The 17,279-nt window shown below is 72.5% G+C and overlaps 1 protein-coding gene across 4 annotated transcripts; it reads right to left on the bottom strand.

Moving 5' to 3' along the window:
* Positions 1–7,821: 7,821 nt before the first annotated feature.
* ANKRD2 (ankyrin repeat domain 2) lies at positions 7,822–16,938 on the bottom strand. 4 transcript variants are annotated; one of them, XM_075917761.2, is made up of 9 exons: positions 16,569–16,938; positions 15,905–16,018; positions 12,787–12,945; positions 12,507–12,614; positions 11,924–12,022; positions 10,481–10,579; positions 9,162–9,260; positions 8,147–8,245; positions 7,822–7,989 (listed from the first exon to the last, which is right to left on the bottom strand). In XM_075917761.2, exons 1-9 carry the CDS (start codon positions 16,644–16,646, stop codon positions 7,840–7,842), a joined length of 1,005 nt encoding a protein of 334 aa, XP_075773876.1. In that variant the 5' UTR covers positions 16,647–16,938; the 3' UTR covers positions 7,822–7,839. The 4 variants fall into 4 exon arrangements, with proteins under 4 accessions (XP_075773876.1, XP_089636421.1, XP_075773877.1 ...); XM_089780295.1 differs by having other exon boundaries at positions 15,905–16,015; XM_075917762.2 differs by having other exon boundaries at positions 7,822–7,993; positions 16,569–16,937.
* Positions 16,939–17,279: the final 341 nt, after the last annotated feature.

The following is a 17,279-nucleotide window of genomic DNA, read 5'->3' as shown; positions in this document are numbered from 1 at the left end:
CAGCCAGGGGGGCACGGAGCCGGGTCGACCCCAGGGGAGCTGAGACCAGCCTGGCCCAGACCCAGCAGCAGGTGCAGCATGTGCACAGCCCCTGCCCAGTGGGCACCAGGGGGGAGCTTGTGGGGAGGCTGGCAGGTGCTACTGTGGGCTGAGCTCATTGGCAGTGCACTGGGGGGCGGGGTGGGGGGCTGAGCTCATTGTCAGTGCGCTGGGGGGCGGGGGGCTGAGCTCACTGGCAGTGCGCTGGGGGGCGGGGTGGGGGGCTGAGCTCATTGTCAGTGCGCTGGGGGGCGGGGGGCTGAGCTCACTGGCAGTGCGCTGGGGGGCGGGGTGGGGGGCTGAGCTCATTGGCAGTGCTGGGGGGTGGGGGGCGGGGGGGCTGAGCTCACTGGCAGTGCTCTGGGAGGGGGCGGGGGGGGCTGAGCTCACTGGCAGTGCGCTGGGGGGCGGGGTGGGGGGCTGAGCTCATTGGCAGTGCACTGGGGGGTGGTGTGGGGCTGAGCTCATTGGCAGTGCGCTGGGGGGCGGGGGGGGGCTGAGCTCACTGGCAGTGCGCTGGGGGGGGAGGGGGTGGGGGGCTGGACTCTGCCTGGCAGTGCGCTGGGGGCAGTGTGGGGGGCTGAGCTCACTGGCAGTGCGCTGGGGGGCGGGGTGGGGGGCTGAGCTCATTGGCAGTGCGCTGGGGCGGGGTGGGGGGCTGAGCTCACTGGCAGTGCGCTGGGGGCGGGGGGGGGCTGAGCTCACTGGCAGTGCGCTGGGGGCGGGGTGGGGGGCTGAGCTCATTGGCAGTGCGCTGGGGGGCAGGGGAGGGGGCTGAGCTCATTGGCAGTGCGCTGGGGGCGGGGTGGGGGGCTGAGCTCACTGGCAGTGCGCTGGGGGCGGGGTGGGGGGCTGAGCTCACTGGCAGTGCGCTGGGGGGCAGTGTGGGGCTGAGCTCATTGGCAGTGCGCTGGGGGGCGGGGGGGGGCTGAGCTCACTGGCAGTGCGCTGGGGGGCGGGGGTGGGGGGCTGAGCTCATTGGCAGTGCGTTGGGGGGCGGGGTGGGGGGCTGAGCTCACTGGCAGTGCGCTGGGGGGCAGGGTGGGGGGCTGAGCGGCCCGTTGATCCAGACAGTCTCCCCACGACTGGCCTTGGCCACTCGCCCCCGCTGCAGGGAGCTGGGTCCCAGCCAAAGCCATTCCTGCCCACACGCTGCCCTGGTCTGGGGCACGCCACCCCCTCACGCCTGCCCAGCCCCACGGGGGGAAGGGGCCAGCGTGAGGCAGCCCCCAGGCCTGGCTTCCCCTGGTGCTGCCCACCTGCCGGGCTGAGCCTGTTACCCTGCCCCACAGGGCGCCAGAGCCCCCACAGGCCTGGCAGGCAGGATGGGAGCAGGGGGGCGCTTAGTGGGGTGTGGGGAAGGACAGGCCAGACGGGCCCCAGGCCAGCTGGCGGGGGAGGGGACACGCCCTATCTGAGGCCTGGCTGGCACTCGGCTGCCCCGCGGCCCCCTCCCCAGAGCTAGCTGCAGCCCGCAGGCCCTGGCCCGGGGGTAACCCCGGGCGGGTCGTGGTGCGGGGCGGAGGAGCACCGGGCTCTGCCTTCCAGGCGCCGCCAAGCAAGAGAGGGGGCGCCTGAGCCTGGCCCCCCGCGGCAGCCAGGCAGGCCCCCCCTCACCAAGGCTCCCTGCGGCTGGCCCCTTCCTCGCTGTAACCCCCCCCCCCCCCCCGGCCCCCCCTCTGCCCCCCCGGCCTAAGGCTCCCTGCGGCTGGCCCCTTCCTCGCTGTAACCCCCCCCACCCCCCCCCTGCCGGCCCCTCCCTGCCCCCCCCCCCCCGGCCTAAGGCTCCCTGCGGCTGGCCCCTTCCTCGCTGTAACCCCCCCCCCCCCCCGGCTCTGCCCCCCGGCCTAAGGCTCCCTGCGGCTGGCCCCTTCCTCACTGTAACCCCCCCCCCGGCTGCCCCCCCCCTGGGCCCCCCGGCCTAAGGCTCCCTGCGGCTGGCCCCTTCCTCGCTGTAACCCCCCCCCCCCGGCTCTGCCCCCCGGCCTAAGGCTCCCTGCGGCTGGCCCCTTCCTCGCTGTAACCCCCCCCCCGGCTCTGCCCCCGGCCTAAGGCTCCCTGCGGCTGGCCCCTTCCTCGCTGTAACCCCCCCCCCCGGCTCTGCCCCCCGGCCTAAGGCTCCCTGCGGCTGGCCCCTTCCTCGCACTGTAACCCCCCCCCCGGCTCTGCCCCCCGGCCTAAGGCTCCCTGCGGCTGGCCCCTTCCTCGCTGTAACCCCCCCCCCCCCGGCTCTGCCCCCGGCCTAAGGCTCCCTGCGGCTGGCCCCTTCCTCGCTGTAACCCCCCCCCCCCCGGCTCTGCCCCCCGGCCTAAGGCTCCCTGCGGCTGGCCCCTTCCTCACTGTAACCCCCCCCCGGCTCTGCCCCCGGCCTAAGGCTCCCTGCGGCTGGCCCCTTCCTCGCTGTAACCCCCCCCCCCCGGCTCTGCCCCCCGGCCTAAGGCTCCCTGCGGCTGGCCCCTTCCTCGCTGTAACCCCCCCCCCCGGCTCTGCCCCCCGGCCTAAGGCTCCCTGCGGCTGGCCCCTTCCTCGCTGTAACCCCCCCCCCCCCCCCGGCCCCCCTCCTGCCCCCCAGCCTAAGGCTCCCTGCGGCTGGCCCCTTCCTCGCTGTAACCCCCCCCCCCCCCCGGCTCCCTGCCCCCCGGCCTAAGGCTCCCTGCGGCTGGCCCCTTCCTCGCTGTAACCCCCCCCCCCCCCGGCTCTGCCCCCCGGCCTAAGGCTCCCTGCGGCTGGCCCCTTCCTCGCTGTAACCCCCCCCCCCGGCTCTGCCCCCCGGCCTAAGGCTCCCTGCGGCTGGCCCCTTCCTCGCTGTAAACCCCCCCCCCCCCGGCTCTGCCCCTCCCCCCGGCCTAAGGCTCCCTGCGGCTGGCCCCTTCCTCGCTGTAACCGCTGTCCCCGGCTCTGCCCCCCGGCCTAAGGCTCCCTGCGGCTGGCCCCTTCCTCGCTGTAACCCCCCCCCCCCCGGCTCTGCCCCCCGGCCTAAGGCTCCCTGCGGCTGGCCCCTTCCTCGCTGTAACCCCCCCCCCCCCCCCCGGCTCTGCCCCCCAGCCTAAGGCTCCCTGCGGCTGGCCCCTTCCTCGCCCCCCCCCCCGCTGTAACCCCCCCCCCCCGGCTCTGACCCCCCCCCCCCCCCGGCCTAAGGCTCCCTGCGGCTGGCCCCTTCCTCGCTGTAACCCCCCCCCGGCCCCACCCCCCCTCTGCCCCCGGCCTAAGGCTCCCTGCGGCTGGCCCCTTCCTCGCTGTAACCCCCCCCCCCCCGGCTCTGCCCCCCGGCCTAAGGCTCCCTGCGGCTGGCCCCTTCCTCGCTGTAACCCCCCCCCCCCCCCGGCTCTGCCCCCCGGCCTAAGGCTCCCTGCGGCTGGCCCCTTCCTCGCTGTAACCCCCCCCCCCCGGCCTCTGCCCCCGGCCCCCCGGCCTAAGGCTCCCTGCGGCTGGCCCCTTCCTCGCTGTAACCCCCCCCCGGCTCTGCCCCCCCCCGAGCCTAAGGCTCCCTGCGGCTGGCCCCTTCCTCCCCCCCCCCGCTGTAACCCCCCCCCCCCCGGCTCTGCCCCCCCCCCGGCCTAAGGCTCCCTGCGGCTGGCCCCTTCCTCGCTGTAACCCCCCCCCCCGGCTCCCTGCCCCCCGGCCTAAGGCTCCCTGCGGCTGGCCCCTTCCTCGCTGTAACCCCCCCCCCCCCGGCCCCCGGCTCTGCCCCCCCGGCCTAAGGCTCCCTGCGGCTGGCCCCTTCCTCGCTGTAACCCCCCCCCCCCCCGGCTCTGCCCCGGCCCCCCGGCCTAAGGCTCCCTGCGGCTGGCCCCTTCCTCGCTGTAACCCCCCCCCCCCGGCTCTGCCCCCCGGCCTAAGGCTCCCTGCGGCTGGCCCCTTCCTCACTGTAACCCCCCCCCGGCTCTGCCCCCCGGCCTAAGGCTCCCTGCGGCTGGCCCCTTCCTCGCTGTAACCCCCCCCCCCGGCTCTGCCCCCCGGCCTAAGGCTCCCTGCGGCTGGCCCCTTCCTCGCTGTAACCCCCCCCCCCCCCCCCGGCCCCTGTACCCCCCCCCCGGCTCTGCCCCCCGGCCTAAGGCTCCCTGCGGCTGGCCCCTTCCTCGCTGTAACCCCCCCCCCCGGCTCTGCCCCCCGGCCCCCCGGCCTAAGGCTCCCTGCGGCTGGCCCCTTCCTCGCTGTAACCCCTTCCCCCCCCCCCGGCTCTGCCCCCGGCCCCCCCCCCCCCCGGCCTAAGGCTCCCTGCGGCTGGCCCCTTCCTCACTGTAGCCCCCCCCCCCGGCCCCCCCCCGGCTCTGCCCCCCGGCCTAAGGCTCCCTGCGGCTGGCCCCTTCCTCGCTGTTCCCCCCCCCCCCCGGCTCTGCCCCCCGGCCTAAGGCTCCCTGCGGCTGGCCCCTTCCTCGCTGTAACCCCCCCCGGCTCTGCCCCCGGCCTAAGGCTCCCTGCGGCTGGCCCCTTCCTCGCTGTAACCCCCCCCCCCCCCCCCCGCTGTGCTTCTCCAGGCTGAACAAACCCCGTTCTGGGTTTGTTTCCTGGGGCCAGTCATGCCTGCGGCCTCTGGGATTTCTGCCGGTCGCGGCTCAGGGCGATCCCCAGGGGGTCGCCCCGGCATGAACAGAGACTGGGACGGGTGGCTCGTTCCCCCTGTGATGTGGCGGGGGGACTGCCCTCTCGCTGGGCGCTAGGCTCGGGCTGGGGGCGACCCCACTGGCCTGCATCCGTGAGCTCCAGCATGACAGGGGCCTCTCACCTGAGCAAGGGAAGGGGGCTACCTGGGGGAGGTGTGTCCGAAGGGGGGGCTACCTGGGGGAGGGGTGTCCGAAGGGGGGGGCTACCTGGGGGAGGGGTGTCCGAAGGGGGGGCTGGGAGGTGTGTGGGGGAGGTGTGTCCGAAGGGGGGGCTACCTGGGGGAGGGGTGTCCGAAGGGGGGGCTACCTGGGGGAGGGGTGTCCGAAGGGGGGGGCTACGTGGGGGAGGGGTGTCCGAAGGGGGGGGCTACCTGGGGGAGGTGTCCCCGGTCTGGGCAGGGGCAGCCATGAAGGAAGAGACTGGCGGAGTCCTGGGGGCTGAGGGGCCGGTGCCCCCTGCCCCGAGCGGGCTGAGCTGCCAGCCCCTGACCCCTGGATCTCGGAGCAGCGCTAATCCTCCTGTGCGGCCGGCGGCTGGGGACGGGGGCAGGGTCGGGGTCCCCTCTGGGCAGCGGGCCTTGTGCTAAGCCAGGCAGTGCCCCTCCCCCCCTGGCGGGGACCCCCGGGCCTGGGGGGGCTGCGGGGCTCAAGCTCCTCCCCCCCTGGCGGAGTGGCACCGCCCCCTCGTCTGACATCTGTGGCCCCGTGCGGCTGCCCAGCCCCGCCATGAGAAGGGGGGGTCGTGGGAAGGGCTGGGACTGTGGGGCTGAATGGCAGCAGCGTGGCAGCTCCGTGGGCCCCGCGGGCAGGGGGCCTGGCTACTCCCTGCTCTGCCTGGCGCCTCGCACGGCCCAGGCCCAGGGTGGGGCCCCGAGCGGAGCCCACGGGGGGCAGGGCGTGTGGCTAGCACAAGGAAACCACGGCAGCCCTGCCCAGCCTGCCCCTGAGGGGCACCCCTGCCCCAGCCCAAGGGTGGGCACAGACCCAGGCCCCCCCCACCCCTGAGGTGACAGGGGCACTCCCTCCCCCACCCCAAGGGAGGGCACAGACCCAGGCCCCCCCCACCCCTGAGGTGACAGGAGCACTCCCTCCCCCACCCCAAGGGTGGGCACAGACCCAGCCCCCCCCACCCCTGAGGTGACAGGGGCACTCCCTCCCCCACCCCAAGGGAGGGCACAGACCCAGCCCCCCCCACCCCTGAGGTGACAGGGGCTCTCCCTCCCCCACCCCAAGGGAGGGCACAGACCCAGGCCCCCCCCACCCCTGAGGTGACAGGGGCACTCCCTCCCCCACCCCAAGGGAGGGCACAGACCCAGGCCCCCCCCACCCCTGAGGTGACAGGAGCACTCCCTCCCCCACCCCAAGGGTGGGCACAGACCCAGCCCCCCCCACCCCTGAGGTGACAGGGGCACTCCCTCCCCCACCCCAAGGGAGGGCACAGACCCAGCCCCCCCCACCCCTGAGGTGACAGGGGCACTCCCTCCCCCACCCCAAGGGAGGGCACAGACCCAGGCCCCCCCCACCCCTGAGGTGACAGGAGCACTCCCTCCCCCACCCCAAGGGTGGGCACAGACCCAGCCCCCCCCACCCCTGAGGTGACAGGGGCACTCCCTCCCCCACCCCAAGGGAGGGCACAGACCCAGCCCCCCCCACCCCTGAGGTGACAGGGGCACTCCCTCCCCCACCCCAAGGGAGGGCACAGACCCAGGCCCCCCCCACCCCTGAGGTGACAGGAGCACTCCCTCCCCCACCCCAAGGGTGGGCACAGACCCAGGCCCCCCCCACCCCTGAGGTGACAGGGGCACTCCCTCCCCCACCCCAAGGGAGGGCACAGACCCAGCCCCCCCCACCCCTGAGGTGACAGGGGCACTCCCTCCCCCCACCCCAAGGGAGGGCACAGACCCAGGCCCCCCCCACCCCTGAGGTGACAGGAGCACTCCCTCCCCCACCCCAAGGGTGGGCACAGACCCAGGCCCCCCCACCCCTGAGGTGACAGGGGCACTCCCTCCCCCACCCCAAGGGAGGGCACAGACCCAGGCCCCCCCCACCCCTGAGGTGACAGGGGCACTCCCTCCCCCACCCCAAGGGAGGGCACAGACCCAGGCCCCCCCCACCCCTGAGGTGACAGGGGCACTCCCTCCCCCACCCCAAGGGAGGGCACAGACCCAGGCCCCCCCCACCCCTGAGGTGACAGGAGCACTCCCTCCCCCACCCCAAGGGAGGGCACAGACCCAGGCCCCCCCCACCCCTGAGGTGACAGGAGCACTCCCTCCCCCACCCCAAGGGTGGGCACAGACCCAGGCCCCCCCCACCCCTGAGGTGACAGGGGCACTCCCTCCCCCACCCCAAGGGAGGGCACAGACCCAGGCCCCCCCCACCCCTGAGGTGACAGGGGCACTCCCTCCCCCACCCCAAGGGTGGGCACAGACCCAGCCCCCCCCACCCCTGAGGTGACAGGGGCACTCCCTCCCCCACCCCAAGGGAGGGCACAGACCCAGGCCCCCCCCACCCCTGAGGTGACAGGGGCACTCCCTCCCCCACCCCAAGGGAGGGCACAGACCCAGGCCCCCCCCACCCCTGAGGTGACAGGGGCACTCCCTCCCCCACCCCAAGGGAGGGCACAGACCCAGGCCCCCCCCACCCCTGAGGTGACAGGAGCACTCCCTCCCCCACCCCAAGGGTGGGCACAGACCCAGCCCCCCCCACCCCTGAGGTGACAGGGGCACTCCCTCCCCCACCCCAAGGGAGGGCACAGACCCAGGCCCCCCCCACCCCTGAGGTGACAGGGGCACTCCCTCCCCCACCCCAAGGGAGGGCACAGACCCAGGCCCCCCCCACCCCTGAGGTGACAGGGGCACTCCCTCCCCCACCCCAAGGGAGGGCACAGACCCAGGCCCCCCCCACCCCTGAGGTGACAGGGGCACTCCCTCCCCCACCCCAAGGGTGGGCACAGACCCAGGCCCCCCCCACCCCTGAGGTGACAGGGGCACTCCCTCCCCCACCCCAAGGGTGGGCACAGACCCAGGCCCCCCCCACCCCTGAGGTGACAGGGGCACTCCCTCCCCCACTCCAAGGGTGGGCACAGACCCAGGCTCCCCCGCACCCCAGGGATGACGCAGCCCAGCCGGGTCATCCCTGCCCCGCAGCCCCATGGCAGGTGCCGGCGCCGACGCTGCTCTCGTGTGCTGGGTTTTATTCACAGGGCCCCGCAGCCGGGCGTGCAGTGGGCCCAGCGCCGCCCACCCCGGCCCTCAGGCGCGGGCCTCCGGCTCGCCCGGCTCCTTTGTCTCCAGCGCCTGCCGGGTGTCTGCCTGCCAGAGCTGCACCAGGTCCGTGGGGGTCCTTCCTTCCTAGGGGGGGGCAGGGGTGAGAGGAGCCAGCGCCTCCGGCCCCCCGTGTGAGAGCCCCGGGGCTGGGACCTGCCCCCCCCGGGTACCGCTGGGCGGCTCTGGGGCTGAGCCCTGCCCCTACGGCCCCCCCCGCCCGGCCGGGGCGCCACTCACCAGGTTCTGGGCCATCATGTCCGCCCCGTACAGGATCAGCATCTTGATGATCTTGTAGCGGCTGAGGCGCACGGCGTCGTGCAGCGCGCTGTCCCCCTCCTGCAAGGGACGCAGCGCGGGGTCCCAGGCGCCTGGCTCCCGGCACCCCCGCAATGGGGACGGCGCCCCCCCCGCCCCTCAGCCAGAGCCCTGCGCCCGGCCTGGGCTGCCGGGACCCCCCGCCCCTCAGCCAGAGCCCTGCGCCCGGCCTGGGCTGCCGGGACCCCCCGCCCCGCCCCTCAGCCAGAGCCCTGCGCCCGGCCTGGGGTGCCGGGACCCCCCCCCCCCGCCCCTCAGCCAGAGCCCTGCGCCCGGCCTGGGCTGCCGGGACCCCCCGCCCCGCCCCTCAGCCAGAGCCCTGCGCCCGGCCTGGGCAGCCCCCCGGGACCCCCCGCCCCGCCCCTCAGCCAGAGCCCTGCGCCCGGCCTGGGCTGCCGGGACCCCCCGCCCCTCAGCCAGAGCCCTGCGCCCGCCCCGCCCCTCAGCCAGAGCCCTGCGCCCGGCCTGGGCTGCCGGGACCCCCCGCCCCGCCCCTCAGCCAGAGCCCTGCGCCCGGCCTGGGCTGCCGGGACCCCCCCCCCCGCCCCTCAGCCAGAGCCCTGCGCCCGGCCTGGGCTGCCGGGACCCCCCGCCCCTCAGCCAGAGCCCTGCGCCCGGCCTGGGCTGCCGGGACCCCCCGCCCCGCCCCGCCCCTCAGCCAGAGCCCTGCGCCCGGCCTGGGCTGAGGAGCCAGCGGCTGGGACCTGGGGGGGGGGGGGTCTAACTTCAGTGTTAGCCACCAGGGTGGGGGCTCTGCTCCCCCTTTGGGCCCTGCCCTCCCTGGGCAGTGTCAGTGCGGGCTGGTACAGGCCTGCCGGTCCCGCAGCTGCTGGCGCTGGGGGCCAGATGCCCGGGCCCTGGTTCCTGGGGGTTCCCCAGCTGCTGGGGCTGAGGGCCAGACCCCGTGGGTACAGGCACGGCTCCTGGGGGTGCTTACCCTGTCCCGGGAGTTCACATCCACCCCTGTGTTGATCAGATGCTCCACGATGTCCACGCGCCCCGTCCGGGTTGCCACGTGCAGGGGGGTGCTCAGGAGCTGCCCATGGCCGGGGCAGTGGCGTTAGCTCCCATTGAATGAAAGTCAGCCGGCCGCCTGCAGGAGCCTGGCCACTACCCCTTCCCCACCCCCCACTGCCACAGCCCTGCCCCCCGCTGTGCCCCCAGCCCCGCCCCACTGCACAGCCCTTCTCCCACCCCCCACTGCCACAGCCCTGCCCCCCTGCCACACCCCTTCCCCCACCCCACTGCCACAGCCCTTCCCCCACCCCCCACTGCCACAGCCCTGCCCCCACTTTGCCCCCAGCCCTGCCCCACTGCCACAGCCCTTCCCCCACCCCCCACTGCCACAGCCCTGCCCCCCGCTGTGCCCCCAGCCCTGCCCCACTGCCACAGCCCTTCCCCCACCCCCCACTGCCACAGCCCTGCCCCACTGCCACAGCCCTTCCCCCACCCCCCACTGCCACAGCCCTGCCCCCACTTTGCCCCCAGCCCTGCCCCCTGCCACACCCCTTCCCCCACCCCACTGCCACAGCCCTTCCCCCACCCCCCACTGCCACAGCCCTGCCCCCCGCTGTGCCCCCAGCCCCGCCCCACTACCACAGCCCTTGCCCCACCCCCCACTGCCACAGCCCTGCCCCCCGCTGTGCCCCCAGCCCTGCCCCACTGCCACAGCCCTGCCCCCACCCCCCACTGCCACAGCCCTGCCCCCCACTGTGCCCCCAGCCCTGCCCCACTGCCACAGCCCTGCCCCCCGCTGTGCCCCCAGCCCTGCCCCACTGCCACAGCCCTTCCCCCACCCCCCACTGCCACAGCCCTGCCCCACTGCCACAGCCCTTCCCCCACCCCCCACTGCCACAGCCCTGCCCCCCGCTGTGCCCCCAGCCCCGCCCCACTGCCACAGCCCTTCCCCCACCCCGCACTGCCACAGCCCTGCCCCCCGCTGTGCCCCCAGCCCCGCCCCACTACCACAGCCCACCCCCCCACTGCCACAGCCCTGCCCCACTGCCACAGCCCTTCCCCCACCCTCACTGCCACAGCCCTGCCTCCAGCTGTGCCCCCGTGTCCCCTACTCACCCACCCCACCCCTACCCCACTACCACAGCCGTGACACCCTGCTTCATCCCATCTCTATCCACCTCTATGGCCCTGCTCCCACCCCACCCCTGTCCCTTCTCAACCCACCTGCCACAGTCCAGGCCCCTCCCCCAGCCCCACCTCCGCTGCCCCTCTGTGCCGGCCATACCCCCCCGCCCTCACCTTATCCTTCAGGTTGAGGTCGGCACCTCGGTCCTGCAGCAGCTTCACTGCGTCCAGGTGCCCGCCCCGGCAGGCCCAGTGCACGGCCGTGCAGTCCAGCTGCACCAGCAAGAGCCCTGGTCAGAGACCCGCGCCCCGGGGAAGCCCTCTGATTGGCTGCCAGCCTCGCTGCCCCGCCTCTGCGGACGAGCAGCCATTCGGGCGGAGCTCCCTCCCCGGGGGCCACCCCCGTGATGCGGTGGGGCCGGGTCCCGTATTCCCGCCGGCTGCATCGCTGGCTCCCGGGTGACCGAGTCCCGCCTGCTCTGCCAGGAGGGAGGCGGGTTGGGGGTGCGCTGCCCAGCGGGGGTGGGAGCCCTGGGGGAGCACTCCTGAGGGACGCAGGTAGGGACTGGCCCAGGCCGGCCTGGCACCTGATCCTAGGGGGATGCAGCCAGTTGGACGGGGCGGGGGAGAAGGGAGCCTAGCTAGCCTGGGGGGCTGGGGCTCTGGGCCCCCCCTCCCCGAGGTGGAGTGTCCTGATGGTCCTGGTTCCTGTAACAAGTCTGAGCTACGCCCTGTCCCTGGGAGCCAATAACCCTTCTCTTCTACCTGCCGCCTGAGAGTCCCCTCCGGCTGTGTGTGTGGGGGGGGGCAGGGCCCGGGGACTCCCCCGCACCCCGTGACAGGCACCAAGAGCAGGGGCAATGCTAGCGGGGTTGTGGGGGGCCATGGCAAGGTGGGGGGCCCTGGAAGGGGCAGGGTCTTGGGCAGAATGGGCGGGGCTGGGGCCACTGTTCCTCACTGCCCGGGCTCCAGCGGTGATTTAAAGGGCCGGGGGCTGTCGCGGCTGCGGTGCTGGTACCCAGCAGCCCAGGCCCTTGGAAGCTGCTGGGGCCCAGGCACCTGCCCCTTGTGCCCCGGTGGCAGCCCTGGCAGGGCTCTCCCCACCCCAGCGTTTGCCTTAGGCCCCGCGGCAGCTGGAGGCAGAGCAGTGGGCGGGCGCCCGAGAGCAGCCCCCAGCCCGGCCTGCGGGACTCAGCACATGGGGCTGCTGGAGGGTCCAGCTCCCCCTCCCCCCGTCACTCTTCCCCGCGGCTCTGCCAGCTCAGGGCCCTGTGGGCCATCCCGGGAGCTGCAGAGGGATGGGGGCCGTGCTAACTGATGGGGACATGGGGCAGGGGGAGAGGCTGGTTGCTCTGCCCCTTCCAGGCCTGGGGATTCCCTGCCGTGGGGCAGCGGCAGGCCGAGGCGAGAACAGTGGGGCCGGCGCGGGAGCTGTGGGGCAGCAGCGTGGTACCGCCTGCCCCTATGCCGGGCTCCCCTGGGCTGTCCGCCCCACATCCGCCACCTCTTGCTCCTCTGGTGCTGGATGGATTGGCCAGGAGGCAGCCCGGGGGCCAGGCCCGGTGCCACCCAGGCTGGGTGCATCGCTGCTTCCTGGCAGGGAGAGCCCCATCTCACCCGGTCTTGGAAGTCCACGGTGGCGCCGTGGTCCAGCAGTCTCTGCAGGATCTCCGTGTGCCCCTCCAGAGAGGCGCGGTGCAGGGCCGTGCGGTGGAACTGGGGCAGAGACGCAGGCGTGAGCAGCCCCCTCCGCCAGCCGGGCTGCACCACCCCAGGCAGCTGCGGCCACCTGTCCTGCCCTGCTCAGCGCCTGGCCTGGGCCAGCGGGGCTCCGAGATCCCGCGGCCCTGGGCAAACGGGGCCAACTGGTCTGGCGCCGTCTGGGGGAGAGGGGCACCCAAGCCAGCCAATGTCCCCCGGTATCCACGTGCCAAGAGGCCCAGAAGAACCAGGGCCACTGGCTTCGGGTGACTGGCCTCACATCACCACGCTGGGTTTGGCCTGGCTGGGACTGGGCCAGACTGGGGGAGCCCCATTTCCAGAGCCCTCAGTCGCTCCCTACACCCCGCCCCTAGCAATGGGTCAGCCCCAAATTCTTGGCTGCAGCTCTGGGTGCCAAAGGCTGCTGTGGGCACCAGGCGCTCTGCCCAGGGGCAGGCTGGCTGGGGAGGGAGGAGCCGGGGCGAGGGAGGGGTGTTACCTCATCACAGGTGTCAGGGGAGCCTCCGTCCTCCAGGAACTTCTCAATGACGCGGATCTTGCCCTGCACAGCAGCCCTCAGGAACGCTTCCGCCTCCACCGGGCCCACCTGCAGGGGGAGACCACGGCTTAGGGCCACAGGCCAGCTCCATGCTCGGACTGTGGGGGGGGATACTCTAGGGGCGGCCACCGTTTTGGTCAACATCAGGTGCCTGCCAGCCCCACAGCCAGGCTGGCTCAGACCCACATCCACTCTGCCTCTCCCCGAGCCCTCCCCTCACAATCTCCTCCGGCTCCGGTTCCGGCTCCGGCTCCGGCTCCGCCTTCTCCTCTCTGCGCTTCCTGCGCTTCTTGCGCAGCTCGAGGAGGTACTGGAGGCCGCCCACGTCAATGATCTCCCGGCGCAGGTCCAGCGAGCTCTTCCGCTCCCGCCCCTGGGCCTGCAGAGAGGGGGCAAAGCAGCGCTGGAGCCACACGGAGACCCCGCTGGGCACCGGACTCCTGGGGCCCTCCCCTGGAGCACCTGGCTTTAACATGCAGGATGGGGGGGACCCCAACATGCCCCCCCAAAACCCCCGGTCCTGACCCACAGCCTGCCCCCCACAAACCTCCTGGTCCTGCCCCCCAGATCCTCTGCCTGCCCCCTGGTCCTGCCCCCCAACCGCTTGGCCCTTCCCTGGCTCTGACCAACTTCTCGGTCCTGATCCCTCCCCAAATGCCTGCTCCAGAGATCTGGCTCCCCTTGCAGATTGACTGACCCCAATGCCCTCCGACTGTCCCCCCCCACTGACCAACCACCTCCCCAGACTGCCCCCCCCCCCGATGTCCCAACCCCTACTGGCTGGCCCTCTGAAACACACACTGCCCTGGCCCCAGCCCTGGCTGCCCGGGCAGTTGCATTGTGGGCCCAAGGGAGGGAAGCTGTGAGGTGGGGGGGAGGGGGGCACTGCCCCATGTGTTTAACATCTGCCTGTGCCCCTGAGACAGCGAGCCGGGCAGGTCTGCTCCCAGACCATCCTGTGCCCCACATCATATGCCATGGGGGGCAGAGACCAGCCCCAGACAGACAGGTGTCAGCATGGAGTGGCCTCGCCCAGCCCAGTCCCACTCCTGTGCTGGGGTCCCTGGGGGCACAGGGAGAGCAGCTGCCAGCCTGCAGGCAAGTTTGTATCCAAATGCGGGCAGGGCAGGGCAGACCCGCCCCCGAGTCCGTCTGTCCGTCCAGCCCCGCCCGCAGGGTCCAGCTGTCCAGCCCCCCCATCCCTGCCCCCAGGGTCCATCCCTCCAGCCTGCGATGTAGTGGGGGTGCTGTCCACTCTTGGGCTGTGTCTACACTGGCAACTTATTCCGGAAAATCAGCCGCTTTTCTGGAAAAACTTGCCAGCTGTCTACACTGGCCGCTTGAATTTCCGGAAAAGCACTGACGCTCTCCTGTAAAATCATCAGTGCTTCTCCGGACAAACTGCTGCTCCCCTTCGGGCAAATGTCTTTTTCCGGAAAACTTCCGGAAAAGGGCCAGTGTAGACAGCACAGGACTGTTTTCCGCAAAAAAGCCCCGATCGCGAAAATGACGATCGGGGTTTTTTTGCGCAAAAGTGCGTCTAGATTGGCCACGGACGCTTTTCCGGAAAAAGTGCTTTTGCGGAAAAACATCCTGCCAGTCTAGACGCGATTTTCCAAAAATGCTTTTAACACAAAACTTTTCCATTAAAAGCATTTCCGGAAATTCATGCCAGTGTAGATGTAGCCTTGTAGTCCTGTGTTCACTCTTTGCTGTATTGTGCTGGGTGTGATTCCTACTGTCCTAGTGACTGTGTGCGTGCCTCAGTTTCCCCGGGCACTGCTGCACTATCTGAATGAGCGGGGGGGGGCTGGGGGGGGAAGTACATTCCGTCTCAGGCCTGAGGACCCGGTGACAGCAGGTAACACCTGGGTCTGGAAGGAGGACAAAGGGCAGGCGGGGCTGACACCAGGCTGGGCGGTAGGGCCTGGGGGATGGGTTAATCTCGGCTGGGCTAGAAGGAGGAAAAGGGCTTTGGGCAGGAAGGGGGGAGTAGGGCCGGGACCCCTTCTCCCCGAAAGGAACAACACTGCCTGCTCCTGGCTCCTGTCTTCCCATCGTCCTGTGCTGGCTGCGGGGCACGCCTGGCTGCGGATGGGGGTGCAGGGTCGCAGACTCCCCGTCACACCATGACACAGCCCCCCCAGTGTCCATCCGTCCAGCTCCCCTCCCCTGCCCAGGGTCCGACAAGTCCCCGCTCCTGTCCATCCAGCTCCCATCCCTGAGCTCCATCCGTCCACCTGGCCCCTGCCCCCAAGGTCCGTCCATCCAGCCCCCGCACCCAGGATCTGTCCAACCAGCCACCACCCCCAGGATCTGTCTGTCCATCCAGCTCCTGGCCCCCGTCCCCAGGGTCCATCTGTCTGTCTAGCCCCCTGCCCCTGCCCCCAAGGTCTGTCCAACCAGCCACGGCCCCCAGGATCTGTCTGTCCATCCAGCTCCTGGCCCCCGTCCCCAGGGTCCATGGGTCTGTCTATGCCCCTGCCCCCAAGGTCCGTCCATCCAGCCACGGCCCCCAGGATCTGTCTGTCCATCCAGCTCCTGGCCCCCGTCCCCAGGGTCCATGGGTCTGTCTATGCGCCTGCCCCCAAGGTCCGTCCATCCAGCCCCCGCACCCAGGATCTGTCCAACCAGCCACCACCCCCAGGATCTGTCTGTCCATCCAGCTCCTGGCCCCCGTCCCCAGGGTCCATCTGTCTGTCTAGCCCCCTGCCCCTGCCCCCAAGGTCTGTCCAACCAGCCACGGCCCCCAGGATCTGTCTGTCCATCCAGCTCCTGGCCCCCGTCCCCAGGGTCCATGGGTCTGTCTATGCCCCTGCCCCCAAGGTCCGTCCATCCAGCCACCACCCCCAGGATCTGTCTGTCCAGCCAGCTCCTGGCCCCTGTCCCCAGGGTCCATCTGTCTGTCTAGCCCCCTGCCCCCAAGGTCTGTCCAACCAGCCACCACCCCCAGGGTCCATCTGTCCATCCAGCCCCCAGCGCACCTCACCCCCAGGGTGTCCATCCGTCCATGCAGCCCTTGCCCCCCCCTCCAGGGTGTGTCGCACCCAGGATCCATCTGTCCGTCCCACCCCCGCCCCTTGGTCAGCCCAACAGGCCTTGGGCAGGTGCCGCCTCCAGAATGCCGCGGCTCGCCCCCCCAGCTCTGCTCCAGCTCCAGCTGCTCGGGCCATGGGGGGCGATGAGCCCAGGGCGGGGGGACAGCTCCCCACTGAGCCCAGCGCCTGCACGGAGCCCCCGGGACCAGCCTCCTTCCTGGCCCAGGCTGCTGGGCCGGGCGACCCGCCGGCGTGGGGGTGAGCTGGGCCGGGCACGGGGGGGGGGCCGTGCCCACATACCTTGAGCCCCTCAATGCCCCAGTGAATGGGGCCGCGGCGCTTCTCGTCCTCCAGCTCCGGCGTGTCCATTCGCCCCACCGCAGGCGGCATCGCGGGGGCCTGGCTGGGGCGCTGCTGGAAGCAAGGGGAGAAGCCAGCAGGGTGTGGGCAGGGGGCTGGCCCTAACCCTAACCCACCCGCCTCCCAGGCAGGGCTCAGCTCGCGGGGCCAAGGGCAACAGCTCCATCCCTGGGCACGGTCAGTCCTGGCCCCATAAGAGACCAGGTGGCTCTGATATCCCCGTGGGCCCCACGATTGGGGTCTGCTCACTCCTCATGGCCACCCCAAAAGCTCGTCTCCCCGAGGGTCCTGCCCAGGATCCCCCCACCCCTGCCTGACACCCGCCGTGGGGCTGCACCCACCCTTGCTGGGGTCCTGTGCCCCACAGCCCTCCGTTTCAAGAGCCTCCCAACACCCCCCGGCTGGGCTGAGCCCACGGCACGGGGCCAGTGCAGACGGGACGTGCGCCCCCAGGTTGCAGGTCGGGTGGTGGCCAACGGGCCTGAGCCACGGGGACGGGCACAAGCTCAGAAGTAGCCGAGCTAAGAGCTCCCAGGCCAGGTCCCTGCCCCCCACCAGGGCTCCGTCATCCCCGGCCCTGCGCTTTGCCTGGCAGCTCCCTCACCTCCTGCTCCTGCGCCAGCTTCTGGTCTATCAGCTCCGTCGCCCACTTCACGCCCTGCTCCATGGCTGCCTGCTCCATTCTCCAGGGCGCGGCCGAGCGCCTGTGGCCGCAGCCCTTTATGTAGGGCAGCCCCCCGCCCCAGGGAGCAGACAGGTGGGCCCAGCCCACGTGACCCGGGGGCCTTTGTCATGAGCTCACCCAGCCGCATTATCTCAGCGCCTCGGCCCCGGGGTCACCTTCACCCAGCATGGCCGCGGTGCCCCCCTGCCAGCACCGGGGCACTGGCCCGGGAGACCCGCTGAGCTGGGTGCCCTCGCAGAGGGGTGCCGGGGGGCACAGGCCAGAGAACAGGGCCACACCAGCCCCTGCCGGGAGCCCCTCAGCCTGTTCCCTCCCTGGCCTGCGCTGAGCTGGGTGTGACGGGGCCGCCGGCCCCACGGGAGAACGGGGCAGCGTCTGCGCCCCTGGGCCGGGCAGGGTGGCAGGGGATGCCGGGGGCAGAGGTGGTGCTGGGCTGCTTTGCGGGATGAGCTCCAGCGCCGTTGGCTCCGGCCCCTCCTGCCTGCGCGGGGAGCCAAAAACGGTGGGAATGGTTCCTGCTGAGCCAGGCCCCAGGGGCGCCGGAGCTATTCCTGGCTCTGGGCACCGGGTGGCTGCCTGGGGGCTGGGGCCAGCAGCTGTCTGGCAGAGGGTCGCAGCGGGAGGAGGGGG

The sequence above is a fragment of the Pelodiscus sinensis genome, chromosome 8 (assembly GCF_052426305.1).
Source record: "Pelodiscus sinensis isolate ZL-2025 chromosome 8, ASM5242630v1, whole genome shotgun sequence".
NCBI lineage: Eukaryota > Metazoa > Chordata > Testudines > Trionychidae > Pelodiscus > Pelodiscus sinensis.
Note: the sequence above shows the minus strand (reverse complement) of the source record. Positions and strands in the feature narration are given on the sequence as shown.